The following is an 18,576-nucleotide window of genomic DNA, read 5'->3' as shown; positions in this document are numbered from 1 at the left end:
TCTATAATTCGTGAATGTGATGCTACATTAAACATTTGTTAATGATGGATTAATTAGCCTTAAAAAATTTGTCTAATGAAATAGTATTTATTTAGACAATTAGTTTTGTTATCAGTTCATATTTAATGTTTCTAATTAATGTTCAAATGTCCAATGTAACAAGGGAAAAAAAAGTCCTTGAATCCAAACACCCAAGTATGATAAATAATTATAATTCACGAAGGAATTAAATGCTTGATAGCGTTGAAAAACCCACCTTGTCATGTCAACTTTACCTCCAAAAAAGCAACATCACTTGACTGATCAGCTGTCAAACCTGTACTTTTTATCAGAGATAAAAAAAACAGACAAAACGCTACCACACACACTATGGTCCAATTGGCATCAAAAGTGTAGGATGATTAAAGATAAGGTACATATATATCAACTAAAAAGAAGCATTACGCAGCACATAATGGAAACTAAAAGTAAAAAAACCGCTGCTAATTATATTATTATGCACATAAACAAAGTCATCAGCCGCCTCATTGGCGAGCCTATGGCATCTCTAGTTGCAGCTCAACTTTGTTCACATGCTTTGAATTCCAACTCACCCAGTCACCCACCTTCTGTTGCACGGTGATGCAGTGTGCACGGTGTGCATCCTCTCATCATGCAAATTACCAACAAGACAAGGAGAAGAAAAGGAGAAAAAAAAACACCGCGCGTGCTAGAGATGCAGTACTATATAAAGCCCTAGCTTGAGAGTGCCAAGACCATTGCAGCAGCAGAGCAAAATCAAGTGATCCGTGTGCTGCTGCTGCTTCTCCGATCCTAGCTCCTCTCAAATCTCCCTTGATCAGTTGCACCATTACCTCCTCCTTACCATCGTGTAGTGGAATTAAGGAGGATGAGCACCGGCGGCGAGGCCGGCGGCCGCGGCGGCGGGGAGCGGCGGAGCCTCCGCGGCATATTCAAGTTCGCGGACAGGTTGGATGTGCTGCTCATGGCACTGGGCACGCTGGGCGCCATCGGCGACGGGTGCTCGACCAACCTGCTCCTCATCTTCGCCAGCGACGTGATGAACTCCCTAGGGTACGCGCGCGCCGGCCAGGCCGCCCACGGCGTGGACTTCATGCGCGCAGTCGAGAAGGTCCGTCGCGTCACGTTCGCCCGCGCGCGCGCTGTGCCGACCGCGTGCACTGTCTAGCTAGTGAATTTGTCACCTCGTCTGCTGCACGCACACACATGCATATGCATATTCTTGTGCACTCGCCGGAGCAACATTTCTGTATAGCTTTCTGCTGAATGCGTTTTCTGCCTTTTTCTTCGTGTGCGTGCAGTCTTGCCTGAATTTCGTCTACCTGGCATTCGCGGTGCTGGCAGTGGCGTTTATGGGTAAGTAAACACCATCACTTCCAGTGTTTTCTACTTACCCGACATGTCTAGCTATGCATCATCTGTTCATCACTGATGAGCACTGAGCACACATGTGTACACTGTACACATCATGCATGTTCTTAATCAGGTCGCTTGATTTTTTTTTTCTGCAGAGGGGTATTGCTGGAGCAGGACGAGCGAGAGGCAGGTGCTGAGAATCAGGTACCTGTACCTGCAGGCCATCCTGCGGCAGGAGGTGGGCTTCTTCGACTCGCAGGAGGCAACCACCTCGGAGATCATCAACAGCATCTCCAAGGACGCCTCGCTCATCCAGGAGGTTCTCAGTGAGAAGGTTAATCTCGGAGCCTGGCTCTCCACCTTGACTAATTTTACGGCACTTAAAAAATATATCAGTGGGTATCATAATTTTAGTGTAAAATACTAAAAGATATTAAATTTTACAATAAATTTTACATCTGTTATCTCAAGCCCCGGGCTTGCATTTTGTTTGTCTGAAACCATGCTTTGGCCTGGTTTTCATGGGTTACCTTGTTCTATCATATCTTTATTAACTAGTCTATGCTTTGTTTGTTAATGACCCTATGCCCCATAATCTTCAGTCTATTAAGTACACACAATTACAGTACTACCTTGGAAGTTTCTTCCTTGTTTGGTATAGCACTACTACTACTACTATTTTTTAAGACGAAGTGGCACGTGCAGACTGCAGAGCGGTGTAGGTCTCTACTAATTATAATAGTACTAGGTCTCTAATGCATCAGCAGTGAATCAAATAGTTTGACTAATGATACCTGGTCATAAAAACAATTAAACATAGTCTTAATCTGCTGTTCTCCAGCTTGCTTTGGAATCCAGCATCCTGGGATATTTTATTTTGCAAGAACTGTGTCATGATAGTAATGCGAGTATATAGAGTTAGACGATCTGAATTGTAGGATCACATGCATTTGGTTTTTTTTCTCGGAAATGTGAAAGTTGGTGATCAGGATCCGGAGGTTGGCCGTAAGAGCAAAGTTAATAATATAGCCAACAAGCTAACTATGAAACTTCTTATAGTATTCTTATAGCCCACTCATATAATGGTTAGCTCTTCATCTTTAATACAGGACTCACATGTCTCTCACATAGTGTCTTGGTTTCTTGTGCCTGAGCTGGCTACAAGTTTATAGCAGCTTCTCCTCTCTCTCCTTCCCTCTCTCTTCCACATCAGCATTTAGCTGGCTTATAGCCTGCTATAATATTTGCTCTAAGAAGTTCAATAGTATAGCCATTTACTAGCTCCAATTCATCTATAGTCAATCTAATAGCCTCTACAAAATATCAATACATGGTCCCACATATCATACACACAATTTATCTTAGAGTTCATGTGCAACTGACTATAAATTAGTAGTCCACCTCCCTTCTCTCACCTTCCATCTCAAAATATGCTTATGGCTATAGCCATACCTGCTCTAATATAAACATGAGCAGTATCCTAGTCCTAACGGGAGCAAATCAAGGCATTAACAAGGCCAATAGCTCCAGGTGTTCGAGCTAAACAGGTTCAATAATCATTCCTGATTAATAAAACACCGACGTAGCCGAGTTGAGGAAATTAAGAAAGCTACAATTACAAACATTGCACAGTTTGAAACATGGGTGTGAAAATAAAAATACTAATTAACCACAGCAGGATTTAGCATTGAGGATTCATTATTCAAGAAGAAATAACACCAGAGAACTGAACTGATCCCTTTTCTTTGCTTGCATTTTTTTAAAATCTGGAACAGGTTCCACTCTTTCTGATGCACTCTACAGTTTTCATCTCCGGGCTGGCATTCTCCACCTATTTCTCCTGGAGGCTGGCTCTGGTTTCTTTCCCTCTGGTCCTGCTCCTGATAATTCCAGGGCTGATCTATGGCAAGTATCTCCTGTACCTTTCCCGACAATCACGGCACGAGTATGCGAATGCAAATTCCTTGGTTGAGCAAGCACTCGGCTCGATCAAGACCGTCTACTCTTTCACTGCTGAGAAAAGGATCATCCAGAGGTACACTGCGGTTCTTGACAAGACAATCAAGCTGGGGATCAGGCAAGGTATAGCCAAAGGTCTGGCTGTGGGATTCACAGGCCTTTCCTTCGCCATCTGGGCTTTCCTTGCCTGGTATGGCAGTAGACTGGTGATGTACCATCATGAAAGCGGAGGAAGGATATATGCTGCAGGGATTTCCTTCGTTTTGGGTGGCCTGTATGTTCTTCTATTCTTTTCCTTTCTGAACTTATGAATCCATTTGATAGACAAAACTTTAACCATGACCAAGCTATTAAAATTTTGCAGATCCCTTGGAATGGCACTCCCTGAGTTGAAGCATTTCACAGAAGCATCAGTTGCTGCCACAAGAATCCTCGATCGGATAAACCGTGTGCCAGAGATTAATGCCGATGACCCCAAGGGTCTTATTTTGGATCAAGTCCGGGGAGAGCTTCAGTTTGAGTCTGTCCGCTTTGTTTACCCATCGAGGCCAAACATGACAGTCCTCAAGGACTTCAACCTCCAGATTCCTGCTGGGCAAACTGTCGCCTTGGTCGGGTCCAGTGGCAGCGGCAAGTCAACCGCAATAGCGTTGGTTCAACGCTTCTATGATGCCTCTGAAGGAACAGTCAAGGTTGATGGTGTCAACATTAAAGAACTCCAGCTCAAGTGGATCAGGAGCAAGATGGGGCTTGTCAGCCAAGATCATGCACTCTTTGGCACATCCATAAAAGAGAACATTTTGTTTGGCAAACCGGATGCAACAATGGATGAATTGTATGCGGCAGCCATGACAGCAAATGCTCACAACTTCATAAGAGGGCTTCCTGAGGAATATGAGACTAAGGTATGTGCATCACGAGAAATACAAGTATTATGGCACCTAATTTCCACCTCTGATGCTGTATGGTTGCAATCTCCTGCCCTTGCAGATTGGTGAGCGTGGAGCATTGCTATCAGGTGGCCAGAAGCAACGCATTGCCATTGCACGGGCAGTCATCAAGAACCCTGCTATACTTTTGCTTGATGAAGCCACAAGCGCACTTGACTCAGAATCAGAGAAGCTGGTGCAGCATGCACTTGACCAAGCATCTATGGGAAGAACAACATTGGTAAACTACGTTACCACTTCCACTTCTTGCTTTACAATGCTAAGGTTACTTGTACAATTGTTTGGCATCGTAGTACTGATTATATACTTAATTTCATCAGGTAGTAGCTCATAAGCTTTCCACAGTGAAGAATGCCGATCAGATTGCTGTGGTTGATGGGGGTACCATAGCAGAAATTGGCACACACGATGAACTGATCAACAAGGGCGGCCCATATTCACGACTTGTGAAGCTGCAGAAGATGGTGAGCTACATCGATCAAGAAGGTGGTGACCAATTTAGGGCCTCTTCAGTGGCAAGGACCAGTACCAGCCGTCTCAGTATGTCTAGAGCAAGTCCAATGCCACTTACACCAGCTATTTCAAAGGAAACAGATTCCCCTGGTTCTCCCCCTGCACCATCTTTCTCCAGGCTTCTTGCAATGAATGCACCAGAGTGGAGACAAGCAGTCATAGGCAGTCTGTCTGCTTTGGTATATGGTTCCTTGCAACCCATCTATGCTATAACCATCGGAGGAATGATTGCTGCATTTTTTGTTCAAAACCGCAATGAGATGAATGCAATTATCAGCCGCTATGCCTTGATTTTCTGCTCATTGTCCGTGATATCCATTGCTGTTAATCTACTTCAACACTACAATTTTGCTTACATGGGGGAGCATCTAGTTAGGCGTATCCGAGTCCAAGTACTTGAGAAGATCTTAACCTTTGAGGCGGCATGGTTTGATGAAGAAACTAATTCAAGTGGTTCACTGTGCTCTCGGCTTAGCAATGAGGCTTCTCTTGTCAAAACCCTTGTTGCAGATAGAATTTCCCTACTGCTTCAGACAGCTTCTGGAATTATAATTGCAGTGACAATGGGCCTTATAGTAGCTTGGAAACTTGCTCTTGTCATGATCGCTGTACAGCCAACTACGATGATATGCTACTACGCCAAAAAGATAGTTCTCTCCAATGTGTCAAGGGACTTAGCAAAGGCTCAGCATCAAAGTACTCAGATTGCCATAGAAGCTGTTTACAACCACAGGATGGTGACCTCCTTTGGATGCTCATCAAAGGTTCTGCAGCTCTTTGAGCATACACAGGAGGAGCCACTGAAGAAAGCAAGGAAGAAGTCATGGGTGGCTGGGATCACCACTGGACTGTCACCTTGCCTCTCATTCTTGTCATGGGCACTTGACTTCTGGTATGGTGGGAAATTGGCACAGTCTGGGGAGATCTCTGCAGGTGATGTCTTCAAAACATTTTTTGTCCTGGTGAGTACAGGAAAGTTGATCGCTGATGCTGGCAGCATGACATCCGACCTAGCAAAGGGAGCAAATGCTGTTGCTTCAGTGTTTGAGGTGCTAGATAGGAAATCTATCTCTCCACAAAATTCACAGGTATCATATTCATGATTACTTTCATGAGCATTATATAAAGTATTTTCAGACAAGCATTGTATAAAATATTAATAGACCACAGCCTAGCTAAATAATGACCTTGCACCCCTAGCTTGTATTAGAATAAAATAACAAAGCTAAATTGCAGGTGGAAAAGGACAATCAGAAGAACAAAATACAAGGGAGAATAGAGTTCAAAAAGGTAGATTTTGCATATCCGACAAGACCACAATGCCTTATCCTACAGGATTTTAGCTTGGATGTGAAAGCAGGAACAAGTATTGGTCTAGTTGGAAGAAGTGGTTGTGGAAAATCTACTATAATAGGTTTGATCCAGAGGTTCTACGATGTTGACAGAGGGGCTGTAAGGGTTGATGGTATGGATGTGAGAGAAATGAATATCCTTTGGTATCGAGGATTTACAGCTCTTGTTAGCCAGGAGCCTGCAATATTTTCTGGTAGTGTCAGGGACAACATTGCTTTTGGTAAACCAGAAGCTGATGAAGACGAGATTGTGGAAGCTGCTAAAGCTGCAAATGCGCATGAGTTCATCTCGTAAGTCTTCAAAGTTTTCCTTTCCAAATATACATTGCGGCAATGTTCTTGTCAAATGAATCCCAGTTATGGATATACTAAAGTCTATTCTTTTTCAGATCTCTAAAGGACGGATATCATACTGACTGCGGTGAGCATGGATTACAACTATCGGGAGGACAAAAGCAGCGTATTGCGATTGCGAGGGCAATAATCAGGAATCCATCAATACTACTACTTGATGAAGCAACAAGTGCTCTCGATGCACAGTCAGAGCAAGTTGTGCAGGAGGCCCTTGATAGAATCATGTCAGGAAGGACTACAATTGTGGTGGCACATCGACTGAACACAATCAAGAATGTAGACTCAATTGCCTTCTTAGGAGAGGGTAAGGTAGTGGAACGTGGTACTTACCCACACCTCATGAGTAAGAAAGGAGCATTCTACAACCTAGCGACTCTTCAGAAATAAATTGATTATATAATGTAAAGTACTGCCATAAGTGACATGATAGCCTAATATAGCATAATGTCAGTGGCACTTAACAAGTTTTGGTGTAATTTCTTCTGTCGTAAGCAAATGTATCTGACCTAGCACTTGTCTTTGAAGAGGCCTAAGATATGAATAAATGCAAACAAGTAGATAACTAGACTCACCAATCAGTACTATAGCATAGTTCTGCAAAACAAACCGATATATCCATTAATGACCATATTATATTTTGCTTCTGCTAGTTGCTTTACATGTTATAGGTTCAAACTTTTAAGATAACAAAAGAGGATTACCATAAAGTAGAACATTGCTGGTAGAAGAACTACTGTCAACTGAAAATGATTATGAAATCATCATTTCTGTCATTTCTTGAAAGTGATGTTTAGGACGCTTTCCTTAGACATTTCAATTTCCTTGGTCATGTTATCCATCTCTGCCTTCACCAATGCCTCTACATCAATTGATCCAACTTCAGCTGAAGTTAGCCGAACATTAACTTCAGCAAGAGTTTGCTCATAACTCTTCATAACTTCCTTAATCCTTAATCTTTCCATTAAAGACTTCTGAAATACAATCTCATAATCAGCAATTTGATGAGCCAATTTCTGCATTTCATCCTTCTTCATCTCCAGAGACTGCTGCTGGCCAGTTATCTCGCCCTTAAGATTCTGCAATTTCTTCTTCTGTTCATGCAATATCGAGAAAGCAATATTATCATCAATTGTAGCCTTCTTGTAATCTAATTCCAGGGAAGTGTATGCAGTTTCTAGTTCTTTGAGCTGCCACTTCAACTGAATCTGTAGCTTTGTAGAAAACTCTTCCTTCCGCATCTCCGAGTTAAAATTGTGCATGTCCTTGATTTTTTTAGCATGTTCCAGTAATGCATTCACTATCCTTTGAGCATCCCTATCCTTAAGACAATAATCCCATTTAAGAATTTCTTTCTGCACAACAGCTGTAATTACATCAGCAGTCAGTATGTCTATAGGATGATTTCGAATGATTCCTTGAACATGTGAGATGGTCTTCATGAAGTTGTCTCGTTGGATATCAAGTAAAACTTTCTCAAGAGAGTTGACATGTTCATCAGGCATCCATGTAAAACATAACTCATTTATTTTCGAACATTCTGGCACCTCACAGCTGGCTGGCAATGACTCGATGCAACCTCTCCTTGTGAATGACTCAGAGGTGTCCACAGCATTTCTTTCTGTTTGCTCTTCACCAGTTTCTTTGTTGTTGACTTGATCTAAATTCCCTTCATTTTCTCCTTGACTATGTTGAGGCTCTTCACATAAACCCACATCGCCATGTACTGGATTAACTTTCTCAGAGTCTTGAAACAGTGAACCTAAAATGAAAGAAATTGATTTAACTACAAAAAAGAAATTGATTTAACTAGAAACTACAAGATCAAGCATTAAAAGATACTTCTAACAAGAGGAGCCTAAGAATACCATTGACCATTTTATCATGGCACAGCCATGCTTGCTCTGCTATGCCCTCCGCCTGATCTATTGTGCTGGCTGGTGATGGTTGTTGCTCTTCAGATCTTTCTTTCGAAGTGTCCTTTGCATTGTCACGAGAATTGTTCTGACGTGCCAGTCTTGGTGATCTTCGTGGAGTCTCATGACTACAAAATGAACCTCGCTTCCTTCTCTTGTTCTGAGAAAAATTACATAAATCATGCTCATCAATTAGCCTACACTTCACTGCTGTCGAGTCACATTGCAGTGGTTGGTTAGACAACTTAGGCTCCTCAAGGCTTCTCTTCTCGCTCTCAAGTATTGGAGAAGAACAATAATCATCCGGAAGAAAGAAGTTTTGTAGTTTCCTCTTTACAATATCAACTGAAATACAAAAGGATATGTGTTACCAATGTTAGCGATGCCAGAATGAAAAAACATGAGGTGCTAAAAACTTACACTGAAAAAGAAGTTTGTTCTTCAGAAACACATTCTGAATTTGTGGTTTGCCCCTACATATGTACAAATCTTCTGCCACCGCATCCACATTCCATTTATAGAAAATGAGCATTGCACAGAATAATTCAACTGTCACTTTGTCAACATCCAATGTTCTCATTACTTCAGCTACCGTATTAGTTTTATCATCCTCAATTGCCCCCTTCAATGATAAGTGTTCATCTAACCCGTCTTTTGAGCCACATACTTCATGTTGATCAGGGAAACTCTGCGACGAAATATGCTCATGGCCTTGAGCACTCCTTTGCAAAGTAACAACCTAAAAGTTGTAAAAGGTTTTCAGTTCAAGGAGACAACATTACTAATAAGGTTACCAACAATTGTAAACATTCATGTCCACTCTGTTCCCAAGGTAAAAGGTATTAAACAGAAAAACCAAGTTGCGAACAGTTCAAAAGCTTGACATCCTAACGTTACTCAAAATAATTGTTCTGCACCTGGTTTAATCTTCCCAAGTGAACATTAATTTTATTGTGCTTTTATAGATAGTCAACTATTCTGGTATTCCAAATCTATTCTAACAGACATGCAAATCAAACTTATAGCTATTTAGAAACAAAGTGATTCCATATGAACTGGATACTATGTACTACAGCATAGGACAAAAACAATACATGTACAAGATTGACTTAAATATTTGATATTAGATTATAATGTTACTTCATAATGGATTTATCTTTTATCTCAACCTACCTGTGAGTGACTAGGCGTGAGACTGTAGGTTGCCTCTGTTAGTTTATCACCATCCCTGCCCCTCTTACTACAGCAGAATATATCACCTGGAAGTTTTCCTTCTGGACTTCCTGAAGACTGAATTACTTTCTCACAAGCATTCAGACCAAACGGCAAAACCATGAAGTGCATGTTCTCATCATATCTGAAGAGAAGGAACTCATATGCTCTCAAAGAAGTATCCTCCACAAACTTTGCCCATCCAGTGGTAAGAAATACACGGCGGTCGAGTCTCTCTAGCTCAACAGGCCAACTCTTCCCTTCTGAATTCTGAAGCGTGCCTTTAGCAGATGATGGCAATGACGTGTCAGAAGTACTTGAGGCCACCTCTGGAATGTGAATGAGGAAGTCTTGAGGTATCTCCTGCATATAGAGGCTTTAGGAGTTAGGGCGTATTTTAAGTCGTTTCCACACGACTAAAAATAGCACTTTGGTTGTGGAAGCTATTGCAGCAGGTAATTAGCACGTATAAAGATGTCATTTAACCACAATATCAATATTCATGATCTGAAAGTCACTTCCACTCTCACACCACATGCATGCAGAAAGAAATTAATATCAATGATACCAACAATTTTTTTCCTCGCCTATCTATACAAATAATCATGTAACAAGACATTACAAAATACTTCCCTTTTGTACACCTGCCAGCATCTCAGCTATTAAAATAACGATCACATAGCACACAAATGCACATGCAAACAATGTTTTCATAGGAGGATATATATAGTAATTATATGGCGGGCACCGATGCAACATTCATTCATCCATGGGCATGTCATGCTCTGCCAAAAATAGGTGCAAGGATCCCGGCGCGATCAGATGTCACAAGCAACGATAGATGCTGGCCCCCCTGGATAGAAAGGGGACCCCGAAGGAAAAAAAAAACAAAAACCGCACAAGGAGAGGAGCACTCACGAGGCGGCGGGCGAACTCGCCGACCATGACCTTGATGAAGTGATGCCTCCTCACCCCCGCCATTAGCAGGCCGCACTGCGGAATGCAGATCCCTCTCTCGGTTCGATTCTCCTGGGCAGAGGCAGAGGAGGGTGGTGCGGGGGGATGGAGGATGACGGAGAGGCTGCGTGCCGGTGGTGGGTGCCGTTGTTGATGGCGGAGTGAATGAGGCGAGCGCCCCCCACTTTACTTCGCCTCTTCTTTCTCTCGTTAGGTGAGTCGTGCGAGCCTAACAGGCGGGCGGAATCGCCGGAAGCAGCCGCCCGCGCCTCCGCCCCCGTCTTCACCGGCACGTGGCGGCGCGGGCCGCCTGCTACTTGGGAGCAGGCGCTCGGCGCGGGGCGTCTGTTGCTGCCAGGGCGGATGCGACTTGACTTGTCTTTCAGCCCACGGAGGAGCACACGCTTGCGTGATTCCATCACCTGGCCCGCGCTTTCCGCTCACGTAGTCGCGTTGCGTTCGGTCGTTTCGACGGTACAGGGCCACAGCCAACATCAACTTTTTCTCTCGACTGCGGATATTGCGGTACTGTCCATTTGAGAGTGCGAGGTTGCCCTGCGATCAATATATTTATAGATAAAAAAACTTTATGAGTAAAATTTTTGTATATATATTCTAAGCGATTTAAAAGTTAAAGTTGAAAAATAAATTTTGGTGTAAAAAAACTATTAAATCAATTCTAAATTTAAGTTTAAAATTTAAATTTTATCTTATAAACATAAGTATAAGGAAAATATGGTGTGCATATCATCTACCATGTTCTCCTAGGGAATTCTCATTGCTCCCTCTAGATTGATTATTAGTATTATTTAGATAAAGATATGGTTTTCTAAATATATTTTTGATAGTATTTTTTAAAACATATAAAAATAAATGTTTATATTTATTAAAATGATCTCTATAATTCATCAATACATGTTGTTCTGGTGTTTTCAAACTAAATACTTTGAAATTTTTATTAATAGTTAAAATTTTAAAAGTTCTATCATATTCTTATCTAAAACGATAAAAAATATATAACCGGAGCTAATAAGGGTGAGATCAACATAATTAGATTGTAACTATTTTTATTTCTCACAGTGGGTAGGTAGTAAGCTGGGTCTCACATTAAAGATTATTCGTGGGGTGAAGGAGACAGGGGAGTTTTAATGTTTTCTAAGACATTGTTAACAGGCAGTCACCGTATTGCTAGTTACTGCCTATTACCTCCACTACTATCCACTTTCATGACAGTAAAGGAGGTAGTAAAAATTATTATTACCCACATTTCATACATACTATAGTGCCCTAAGTTATCTATACGAGCTTTTTATCATCTTTGAAAAAATATCTCAAGGTATCACACTTTGCATTGTAAAAAATGTGGTACCTTAAGGTACCAAAAATTTACACTAAAATTCTTAGTATCTTGATATACTTTTCAAGAACGGCAAAAAAGTCATACCTATATGGACACCATACTACTCATCCTACTTTATACTCCATCCATATTAAAATATAACAATATCTAGAATTGGGTACAGAGATTAAGAAAGCAAGTGTGAATAATTAGAGAAATGTTGTGATTTGTCGAGAAAATAATGTAGGTGATAAAATTAAATGTAGTATGGTTAGACTCGTTGAAATGGAGAAGTAGGTGGAAAATAACTTATTTTGAAGGTATTAAGTATTTCAAGGTACCAAGAATTTTATTATCTCGAGGTGCCACACTCTTTACACTAAAAAGTATGGTATCTTGAGATACCTTTTCAAGGATGTTAAAAAACCTCTATTTTGAAACAAAGGATGAGTGGTAGAAATAATTTTATTTGGGGATTGATGTAGTGTTACAAGTCACTTTGAATTTTTCTTTTAAGTCAATTTTTTAAATTTGATCAAATTATAGAAAATTATACTTAATATTCACAACATCAAATTAGTTTTATTATATCCACCATTAAATATATTTTAATAGTATATTTATTTTATATTTATTACCATATTTTTCTGTAAATTTATTCGAGCATAGTGTTTTGACTTGTGAAATGGAGGAATTGTATCATTAATGTATGGTCCATTACAATCTCTCGCATGTTCTTTTAAGTATGTGTTATAGCTAGTTATAAATCACCATTTATTATCATTCACTCTCCTCCAACTTAGCATAAATAAATAAATTGCATATTGTGTTGCCTTTCATTATCTAGATTTTACTTTGGACTACCATTGAACCTATTTTGCGCTTTTGAATAAGTAAATTCGTTATTGTTGCAGTTTAAATCACACAAATCGCTTTTCTACCCATGCAATCTCATTTGACAAATATATAAATTATATATAGATGGAGAGTTCGTTGATATAGTAGAGTCAATGTATTGAAGGTCGTCGTGTATATTGAAAAGGTTTTTTTGGGTGGTGTAAACCAGAACAATGACAAATTTACCAGATCTATCATAAAAAAATATAGGTTTAAGGGTGGTTCAAAATGAAACTTAGCAATAAAAGATGACTCATTAAGCAATTTACTCTTGATATAATTTGAACTGATGTAGACCTAACTTAGGGTATATTTAACGGTAGAACTCATTATAGGTTCTATCTCAAGCCATGTTAGTAAAAAAACTTCTTGTATAAAGAACAATTTTTTAAGCTGACTCTTCATAATTATAGATTAATTAGTTTCTCGTTCGCGTTCCATCTGGTCGGCGCCTCTGATTAGAGTCAACACGTATATAAAATTAATTTTCTGGTTGTCTTATCATTTTATGCGCCAAGAATCAATGTTTTGCTGACTCCATATAAAATAATTTATTTTCTCTCTTCTACTATTGTCCATCTCTCTTCTACATCAGCTCATGTAGCATAGATATAACAATGAGAGCCTAGCCTTTTATACGTGCTCTTATCGTTCTTGATTTAAGAGCATGTTTCTTGTATGCTCAATAACTGAATGGCTGGACAATTGAATCAAATGTTATAAAGTCGAAGGTTTGTTCACTCTAGGCGTGGCTGTGTTTCAGCTACGGCAAGAGTAAAACCAGGGTGAAGCTATACAGACTCCGCCTCTCTGCTTACGCGATCCCACCGCATGCGCCTCGCGTGAAGCTAAAGAAATAGTGGCACATATCCATCGACTAGGATCGTGTTAGGGATCATATAAGTTTTTTAATAGAGTAATTTTACAGTCTAACAAAAAGTAACAAAAAAATATCTCGAGGAATCGATACCTCACGGTACTAAATTATTCTGATCGTTAAATCTAACAACGTACATACTCAGCTAGATCTAATGGTAAGGAATAATTTAGTACCTTGAGGCAGGTACTTTTTGTTAAACCGAAGTAAATCTCTTTTTAATAAGATAAATAGTCAAATAAAAATCAAGAGAGAGTGCATCACTGGCCGAAAACAGCAGGCACAAGAGATACGATGATTAAAATATGGCGTAAGCTGATAAGGAAACGCAAGAGAACAACTCATAAAGTTTATTGGGCAGTTTTATTTGTAGAACATAGCTCGACTCGGTGACTTTTTTCAGTCACATTATTAAGCAAACTATCCTATGAATATCCTTGCCGTTTAACCAATCCATGAGGTTTTCAATAACATTAACAACAGATCCTTTCTAGAAAGAGGAACAAATCCAAGAGCCTGAAAATGTGTGAGAAGAATGAACTAAACAATATCCGGGTTGGCCAAGCAGACCTATCAGTTTCCTAAATCTGAAGAGCAGAAGCAATAGGTCCTGCCAGACTGAGAATTTCAAATGGCTGCCTGTCCTTGACCGCATTGACAGTGAGAGGGCACGAGTCAGTAATCCAAAAGTGGCTCAGCCCATGCTCCGGACCCTCTGAAATTTTACAATACACAATATAGCAAGTAATTGTATTCAGGCAAATAAATAACGTACTTTTCAACAACAATAGGTGCCAGAATAGCAAAGAAAAGCAGAAATTCATTCGATCAAGCTGCTCCAACCATAATCTAATGCATACAGAGGTAACCATGTGACAGAAGTTCTAAGTTGAAGCTTCCTAGTCAATTGGCAAGAAAAAAGAGCCCTCGTGCCAAGATTTATGATGATTAATAAGAAAAGGTTACAGGATTATAACTCAGCACGACTGCATTGTCGAGGTATTCAATGAAAATTTATTTTGGGTTCCACTTAGAACTCAAAAGTCTTTGTGCATCTCTCTGAAGAATTATTTCAATGCTCTTTATTTACCTAGTAACATGTCCATGCATTGTAACAGGCTACTGGATGGGCCCGGAGTGTGGATTAACCAATTGCTTGGCTTTTCTGATCTTAAGGGAGACGGTGGTTGTGTGCTTTACGTGAAGAAGAGGACGAATGAGTCTGCTATCTTAATGAATAGGAAAATATGACCTCAACTGCCAAGGTGAAGGGTAGTTTTTTTTTACTTTTTGGAAAATTGTACTTGATCAGTGAAACAGCATGGCAGCAGGCAGATGAAAGAATAAGTGATTACTGATTATTAACAAAACAAAGAAAATAATTCAACCAACCAGCTCTGTCAGGGACCCATGCACACCTTTTTGGTCATATACCAATGAATTTATGAAAAGGTGTCAAATGAGAAATAAACAACTTTGTTGGTATTAATCACCTCTAGATCCAAGAATAAAAAGGAAGAAAAAATATATAAGAAACTTGCTAGCATGCTAATATTAAGAGTTTGTGTGTACATACCTCCATTATCAGGCTGAAATTTCTCCCATGACTTGTTGGGGAAAATGCCATGTGTCACGTATGCACTAACCTTTGCTGCTCCATGCTGTGCCAATACTTTCTGGTAAGAAATTGAATAAGTTAGCACTTTATGGAAGGTAGGTCGAACTTCATAGTTATAAACTGTTATGAAGTACACTTCAAAAAAGTTCAGACATAAACTTCCACAATGACAAAACCAGATGAGCTGAGGATCCACAAGAAGTCACTAGAAAAAAAATAAGTTCAAGCTATCGGCAAATTTAATTACCTGGCACTCTATCAATGTACCACCTGACTGTACCAAGTCATCAACTATAACGACATGGCGTCCCCTAGGATCTCCCTCTTTTATCCGTACAATTCTCTGTTCCCCTTCTCTAACTTTGTTGCATACAACCTATCAAGATACATTTTATGAAATCAGAGCATTATTCAGTGCATAGGAGCAACATTTCTTGTTTGGATTTGGAAGTGCTCAGACAAAATAGTTACCATTGGGAAATGTTGAAGTTGCTTATAGAAGCGTTTCCATGCACCATCATCTGGAAAAGCTATGGTAATCTGATAAAATTACGGAGGAGTATATCAGTCTGTGTTTCATCAATGCTGTAAAAAAAAGCTTTTATCATGTAATCAGAACACTGACGTTATCCGAATCAGGTAGTTCCTGAAGCCTACTTTTGAGTAGGGGAATGCCACTCTCAAAACATGGCAAGACTGAGTCTCCAAAGTAGAATCTCTCCTGGAATGTTGTTAAGTACAAGTTATTTTAATGTTGTTGTTTAAAAAGGTATGTTAATTTCATATGAAAGAATCTTACTTGCAAAGCATGAATATCAAAGATCACTAAACTTGAAGGACCACCTCTTGATATTGGTATATTTGACAAAATTCTAGCTAGTGTGAAGGCTGTGGCAACATCTCCTTCATCTTCCATCCGCTCCGAAGTCCCAGTTGGGAAAAAGGGGAGTATAAGAGTAAATGACGAAATAAACAACTTTGGAAGAGCATATATGATTGATAGTTGCTCAAATATGACACTCGGCGAACTAAATGATGCTAAGAAAGCAACATGTCGCCCGCGGATTGTGTGAGCATTCGAGATGAATAAATTTGGAAACCCATCAGCAAATGTCCTGAAAAAGGTACCAAAGTAAATGTAAGAGATAAGCTTGGTCTATTTTTGCTAAAGTAAAGAAGTTTCTCCGAGACAGATTTTATGAAATATTTGACAAAATAAAAAGTTTGTTCCTACCCACAGTATAACTATAATCGGAACATAGGAATGAGTTATCGTTCCAATTCTAGGTCTCTTGCAGTCAATTTTTCAATAATGTATACATTCGAGCTAAAGTTTGAATGCAAAAAAAAAAAGTAAAATAACAGTGGGCTGATTGCAGAAAGGTTGTGTTGTCCCAACTCCCAATTCCCAATCAAACACCACAAAGGTTCATTTTCCATACTGACCTTTCCCTGTTCCCTTTATAATCAAGACGTACTAATTGTGAAACCAAGCAAAAATAGCCAACGCTGATTGATCAATTCGCAAATCCATCAAGAAAACTCCGTCCAGTTCAGACATTTTTTTTCCACTGAGCGTTATTTTTAACCATTCAGGCAAGAAAATGCCATTGTCTGGGTTTCAGCGAATCCGACAGGCTTTAAAATTACCAACCGACTAAGGACTACGGAGCAATTGGGATACTTTAGTTGGCCAGATGCAAGATTCGGACTACAAATGTGTAAACAAGACGATCCCAATTCCGAACGCACGAGCAAAAACCGCAGCATTAAGGGTTTAAGCGAAGGAAAAACAGCGATATGGTACAAACAAGGGACGGGGGGGTGGGGGGGACTCGGCACCTCCAGGAGATGGAGCGCAGCTCGATGTCGTCGTTCCGGGCGACGACCTGCTCGGCGAGCTCCCGCATCTCCTCGCAGTGGAAGAGCAGGACGCTCTTGTGGGCCCCGACGGCGCCGGACATCTTCGGCACGGCCAACGGCGCGAGCACGGGGGCCGCCAGGTGGATACCGCTGGCGTTGCCGACGACGCTGCTGCTGCCCGTCGCGCTCACGCCGCCGAGGTGGAGGCTGTTGGCGTGGAGCCTGCCGTGGGCCGAGGCGGCGCGAGGAGAAGGCCTCGGGAATGCGGCGGACGCGTGGCCCGTGGCCGGGGATGGGGTCTTGGCGCCGAACGCGGCGCCCGGGGTGGCGGAGGCGGCCGTTGCCATCCTGCCGCGCCGCTCGGCCGCAGCCCGCGAGAGGCGCTGCCACGGGGGGTCGTTGGGTTGGGATGTGGTCGCGCGCGCGGACGGACTTGCGGTGCGGTGCGGTGCTGCTGCTGCGCGCTCGTGCGTGCGTTACAGACGCGTGTGGCGCGTGCCGGGAGATGGTGCGCCCTTTTTTTGCGGAGATTTCGCGTGATTTATAGCCGGTCGCGCGCGGAGCGGCGTACGCGCACCGGCGCGGGGCGTGCAGCCGCTCGCGGCGGTGGATGACGGGAGGGGGTGCCGTGGTGGCGTATGCCCAACTGGCCAGCCGATGAGGATGGGGATCGCCGGGTTTTGTTGGGACGCGTCCACTCAGGACGCTCGCCCTCTCGGCGGCTCGCGTCACACATGTTTAGGGGCGCGTCGCCTTTTGAATTTCTTTTCGTCCCATTAGTAAATCCTCTCCACGGAATACTGGATGGCGGAATTTAGAATTCTTTTTTGTTTGCTGATGTTGCATTAGTTGACGGGTAGCACCCTGATTAAACAACATAAATGGTCACAGCCTGCATTTGTTGTCACCCAAAAAGCTTACTCCTACTTTGGTTAAATTGCCCAATGGTTGAGCATCAATTTGGGCAGAATAATGGCCTCTAAACCGTTAACTTCAGCCTGGGAAAATGACGTCTGACTCTCCGAGGAGTTCTAAAGCCACCCCATAGCACCCCATACTCATTCCGCCAATGCAGTAGGAGACCGGCAGTATGCGACCATGAGTACAAACTGACGCGCAAGTGTACGCGCGAAAGATTTCCCACTTGTAAACATGTCTACTACCCTGCCGATTTTTCTAAGTTGGCAGCAAGAAAATGAGGTAGAGAATAAGAATTCAGATATCACTTTGGCCGGCGTGCGACGGGACGGCGGCCATCCGACCCGAACCCGATCAACTTTCCGGGAAGCGAGGTTGGCCTCCGGCGGTGGCACGGCGTTTGTGGGTTTGGTAGGATGGACTTTTAGTACTGAGGACTAACGTAACGCTACTCGATCTGTCCACGAGTGCGCGAAA

At 41.6% G+C, this 18,576-nt stretch overlaps 3 protein-coding genes across 3 annotated transcripts; 1 reads left to right on the top strand and 2 right to left on the bottom strand.

Moving 5' to 3' along the window:
• The first annotated feature begins 685 nt into the window (after window positions 1–685).
• LOC102720187 (putative ABC transporter B family member 8) lies at window positions 686–7,067 on the top strand. Its single transcript, XM_006644583.3, has 9 exons — window positions 686–1,132; window positions 1,323–1,377; window positions 1,533–1,711; window positions 3,153–3,610; window positions 3,701–4,241; window positions 4,327–4,506; window positions 4,607–5,887; window positions 6,036–6,442; window positions 6,541–7,067. The coding sequence occupies exons 1-9, from the start codon at window positions 890–892 to the stop codon at window positions 6,890–6,892; spliced, it is 3,696 nt and encodes a 1,231-aa protein (XP_006644646.2). The 5' UTR covers window positions 686–889; the 3' UTR covers window positions 6,893–7,067.
• A 61-nt stretch (window positions 7,068–7,128) lies between these two features.
• Window positions 7,129–10,677, bottom strand: LOC102720941 (B3 domain-containing protein Os03g0120900-like). Its single transcript, XM_006646213.3, has 5 exons — window positions 10,549–10,677; window positions 9,592–9,993; window positions 8,839–9,157; window positions 8,371–8,763; window positions 7,129–8,264 (listed from the first exon to the last, which is right to left on the bottom strand). Exons 1-5 carry the CDS (start codon window positions 10,609–10,611, stop codon window positions 7,276–7,278), a joined length of 2,166 nt encoding a protein of 721 aa, XP_006646276.1. The 5' UTR covers window positions 10,612–10,677; the 3' UTR covers window positions 7,129–7,275.
• A 3,346-nt stretch (window positions 10,678–14,023) lies between these two features.
• Window positions 14,024–17,564, bottom strand: LOC102720667 (ribose-phosphate pyrophosphokinase 3, chloroplastic). The gene is made up of 7 exons (XM_006646212.3): window positions 17,161–17,564; window positions 16,118–16,433; window positions 15,944–16,039; window positions 15,790–15,858; window positions 15,566–15,694; window positions 15,277–15,376; window positions 14,024–14,415 (listed from the first exon to the last, which is right to left on the bottom strand). Exons 1-7 carry the CDS (start codon window positions 17,526–17,528, stop codon window positions 14,282–14,284), a joined length of 1,212 nt encoding a protein of 403 aa, XP_006646275.3. The 5' UTR covers window positions 17,529–17,564; the 3' UTR covers window positions 14,024–14,281.
• Window positions 17,565–18,576: the final 1,012 nt, after the last annotated feature.

This window comes from Oryza brachyantha, chromosome 1 (assembly GCF_000231095.2).
Source record: "Oryza brachyantha chromosome 1, ObraRS2, whole genome shotgun sequence".
NCBI classification, from domain to species: domain Eukaryota; kingdom Viridiplantae; phylum Streptophyta; class Magnoliopsida; order Poales; family Poaceae; genus Oryza; species Oryza brachyantha.
Note: the sequence above shows the minus strand (reverse complement) of the source record. Positions and strands in the feature narration are given on the sequence as shown.

Coding starts and splice junctions, on each gene's coding strand:
- LOC102720187 (XM_006644583.3), top strand. CDS start 890: ATGAGCACCGGCGGCGAGGCCGGCGGCCGCGGCGGCGGGGAGCGGCGG. Junction 3,611..3,700: donor TCCTTCGTTTTGGGTGGCCT/GTATGTTCTTCT, acceptor AAAATTTTGCAG/ATCCCTTGGAATGGCACTCC. Junction 4,242..4,326: donor CTGAGGAATATGAGACTAAG/GTATGTGCATCA, acceptor CTGCCCTTGCAG/ATTGGTGAGCGTGGAGCATT.
- LOC102720941 (XM_006646213.3), bottom strand. CDS start 10,611: ATGGCGGGGGTGAGGAGGCATCACTTCATCAAGGTCATGGTCGGCGAG. Junction 8,764..8,838: donor GAACAAACTTCTTTTTCAGT/GTAAGTTTTTAG, acceptor TTTGTATTTCAG/TTGATATTGTAAAGAGGAAA. Junction 8,265..8,370: donor CCATGATAAAATGGTCAATG/GTATTCTTAGGC, acceptor CTTTCATTTTAG/GTTCACTGTTTCAAGACTCT.
- LOC102720667 (XM_006646212.3), bottom strand. CDS start 17,528: ATGGCAACGGCCGCCTCCGCCACCCCGGGCGCCGCGTTCGGCGCCAAG. Junction 16,040..16,117: donor TTGATATTCATGCTTTGCAA/GTAAGATTCTTT, acceptor ACAACATTCCAG/GAGAGATTCTACTTTGGAGA. Junction 14,416..15,276: donor ATTTCAGCCTGATAATGGAG/GTATGTACACAC, acceptor GTAAAATTTCAG/AGGGTCCGGAGCATGGGCTG.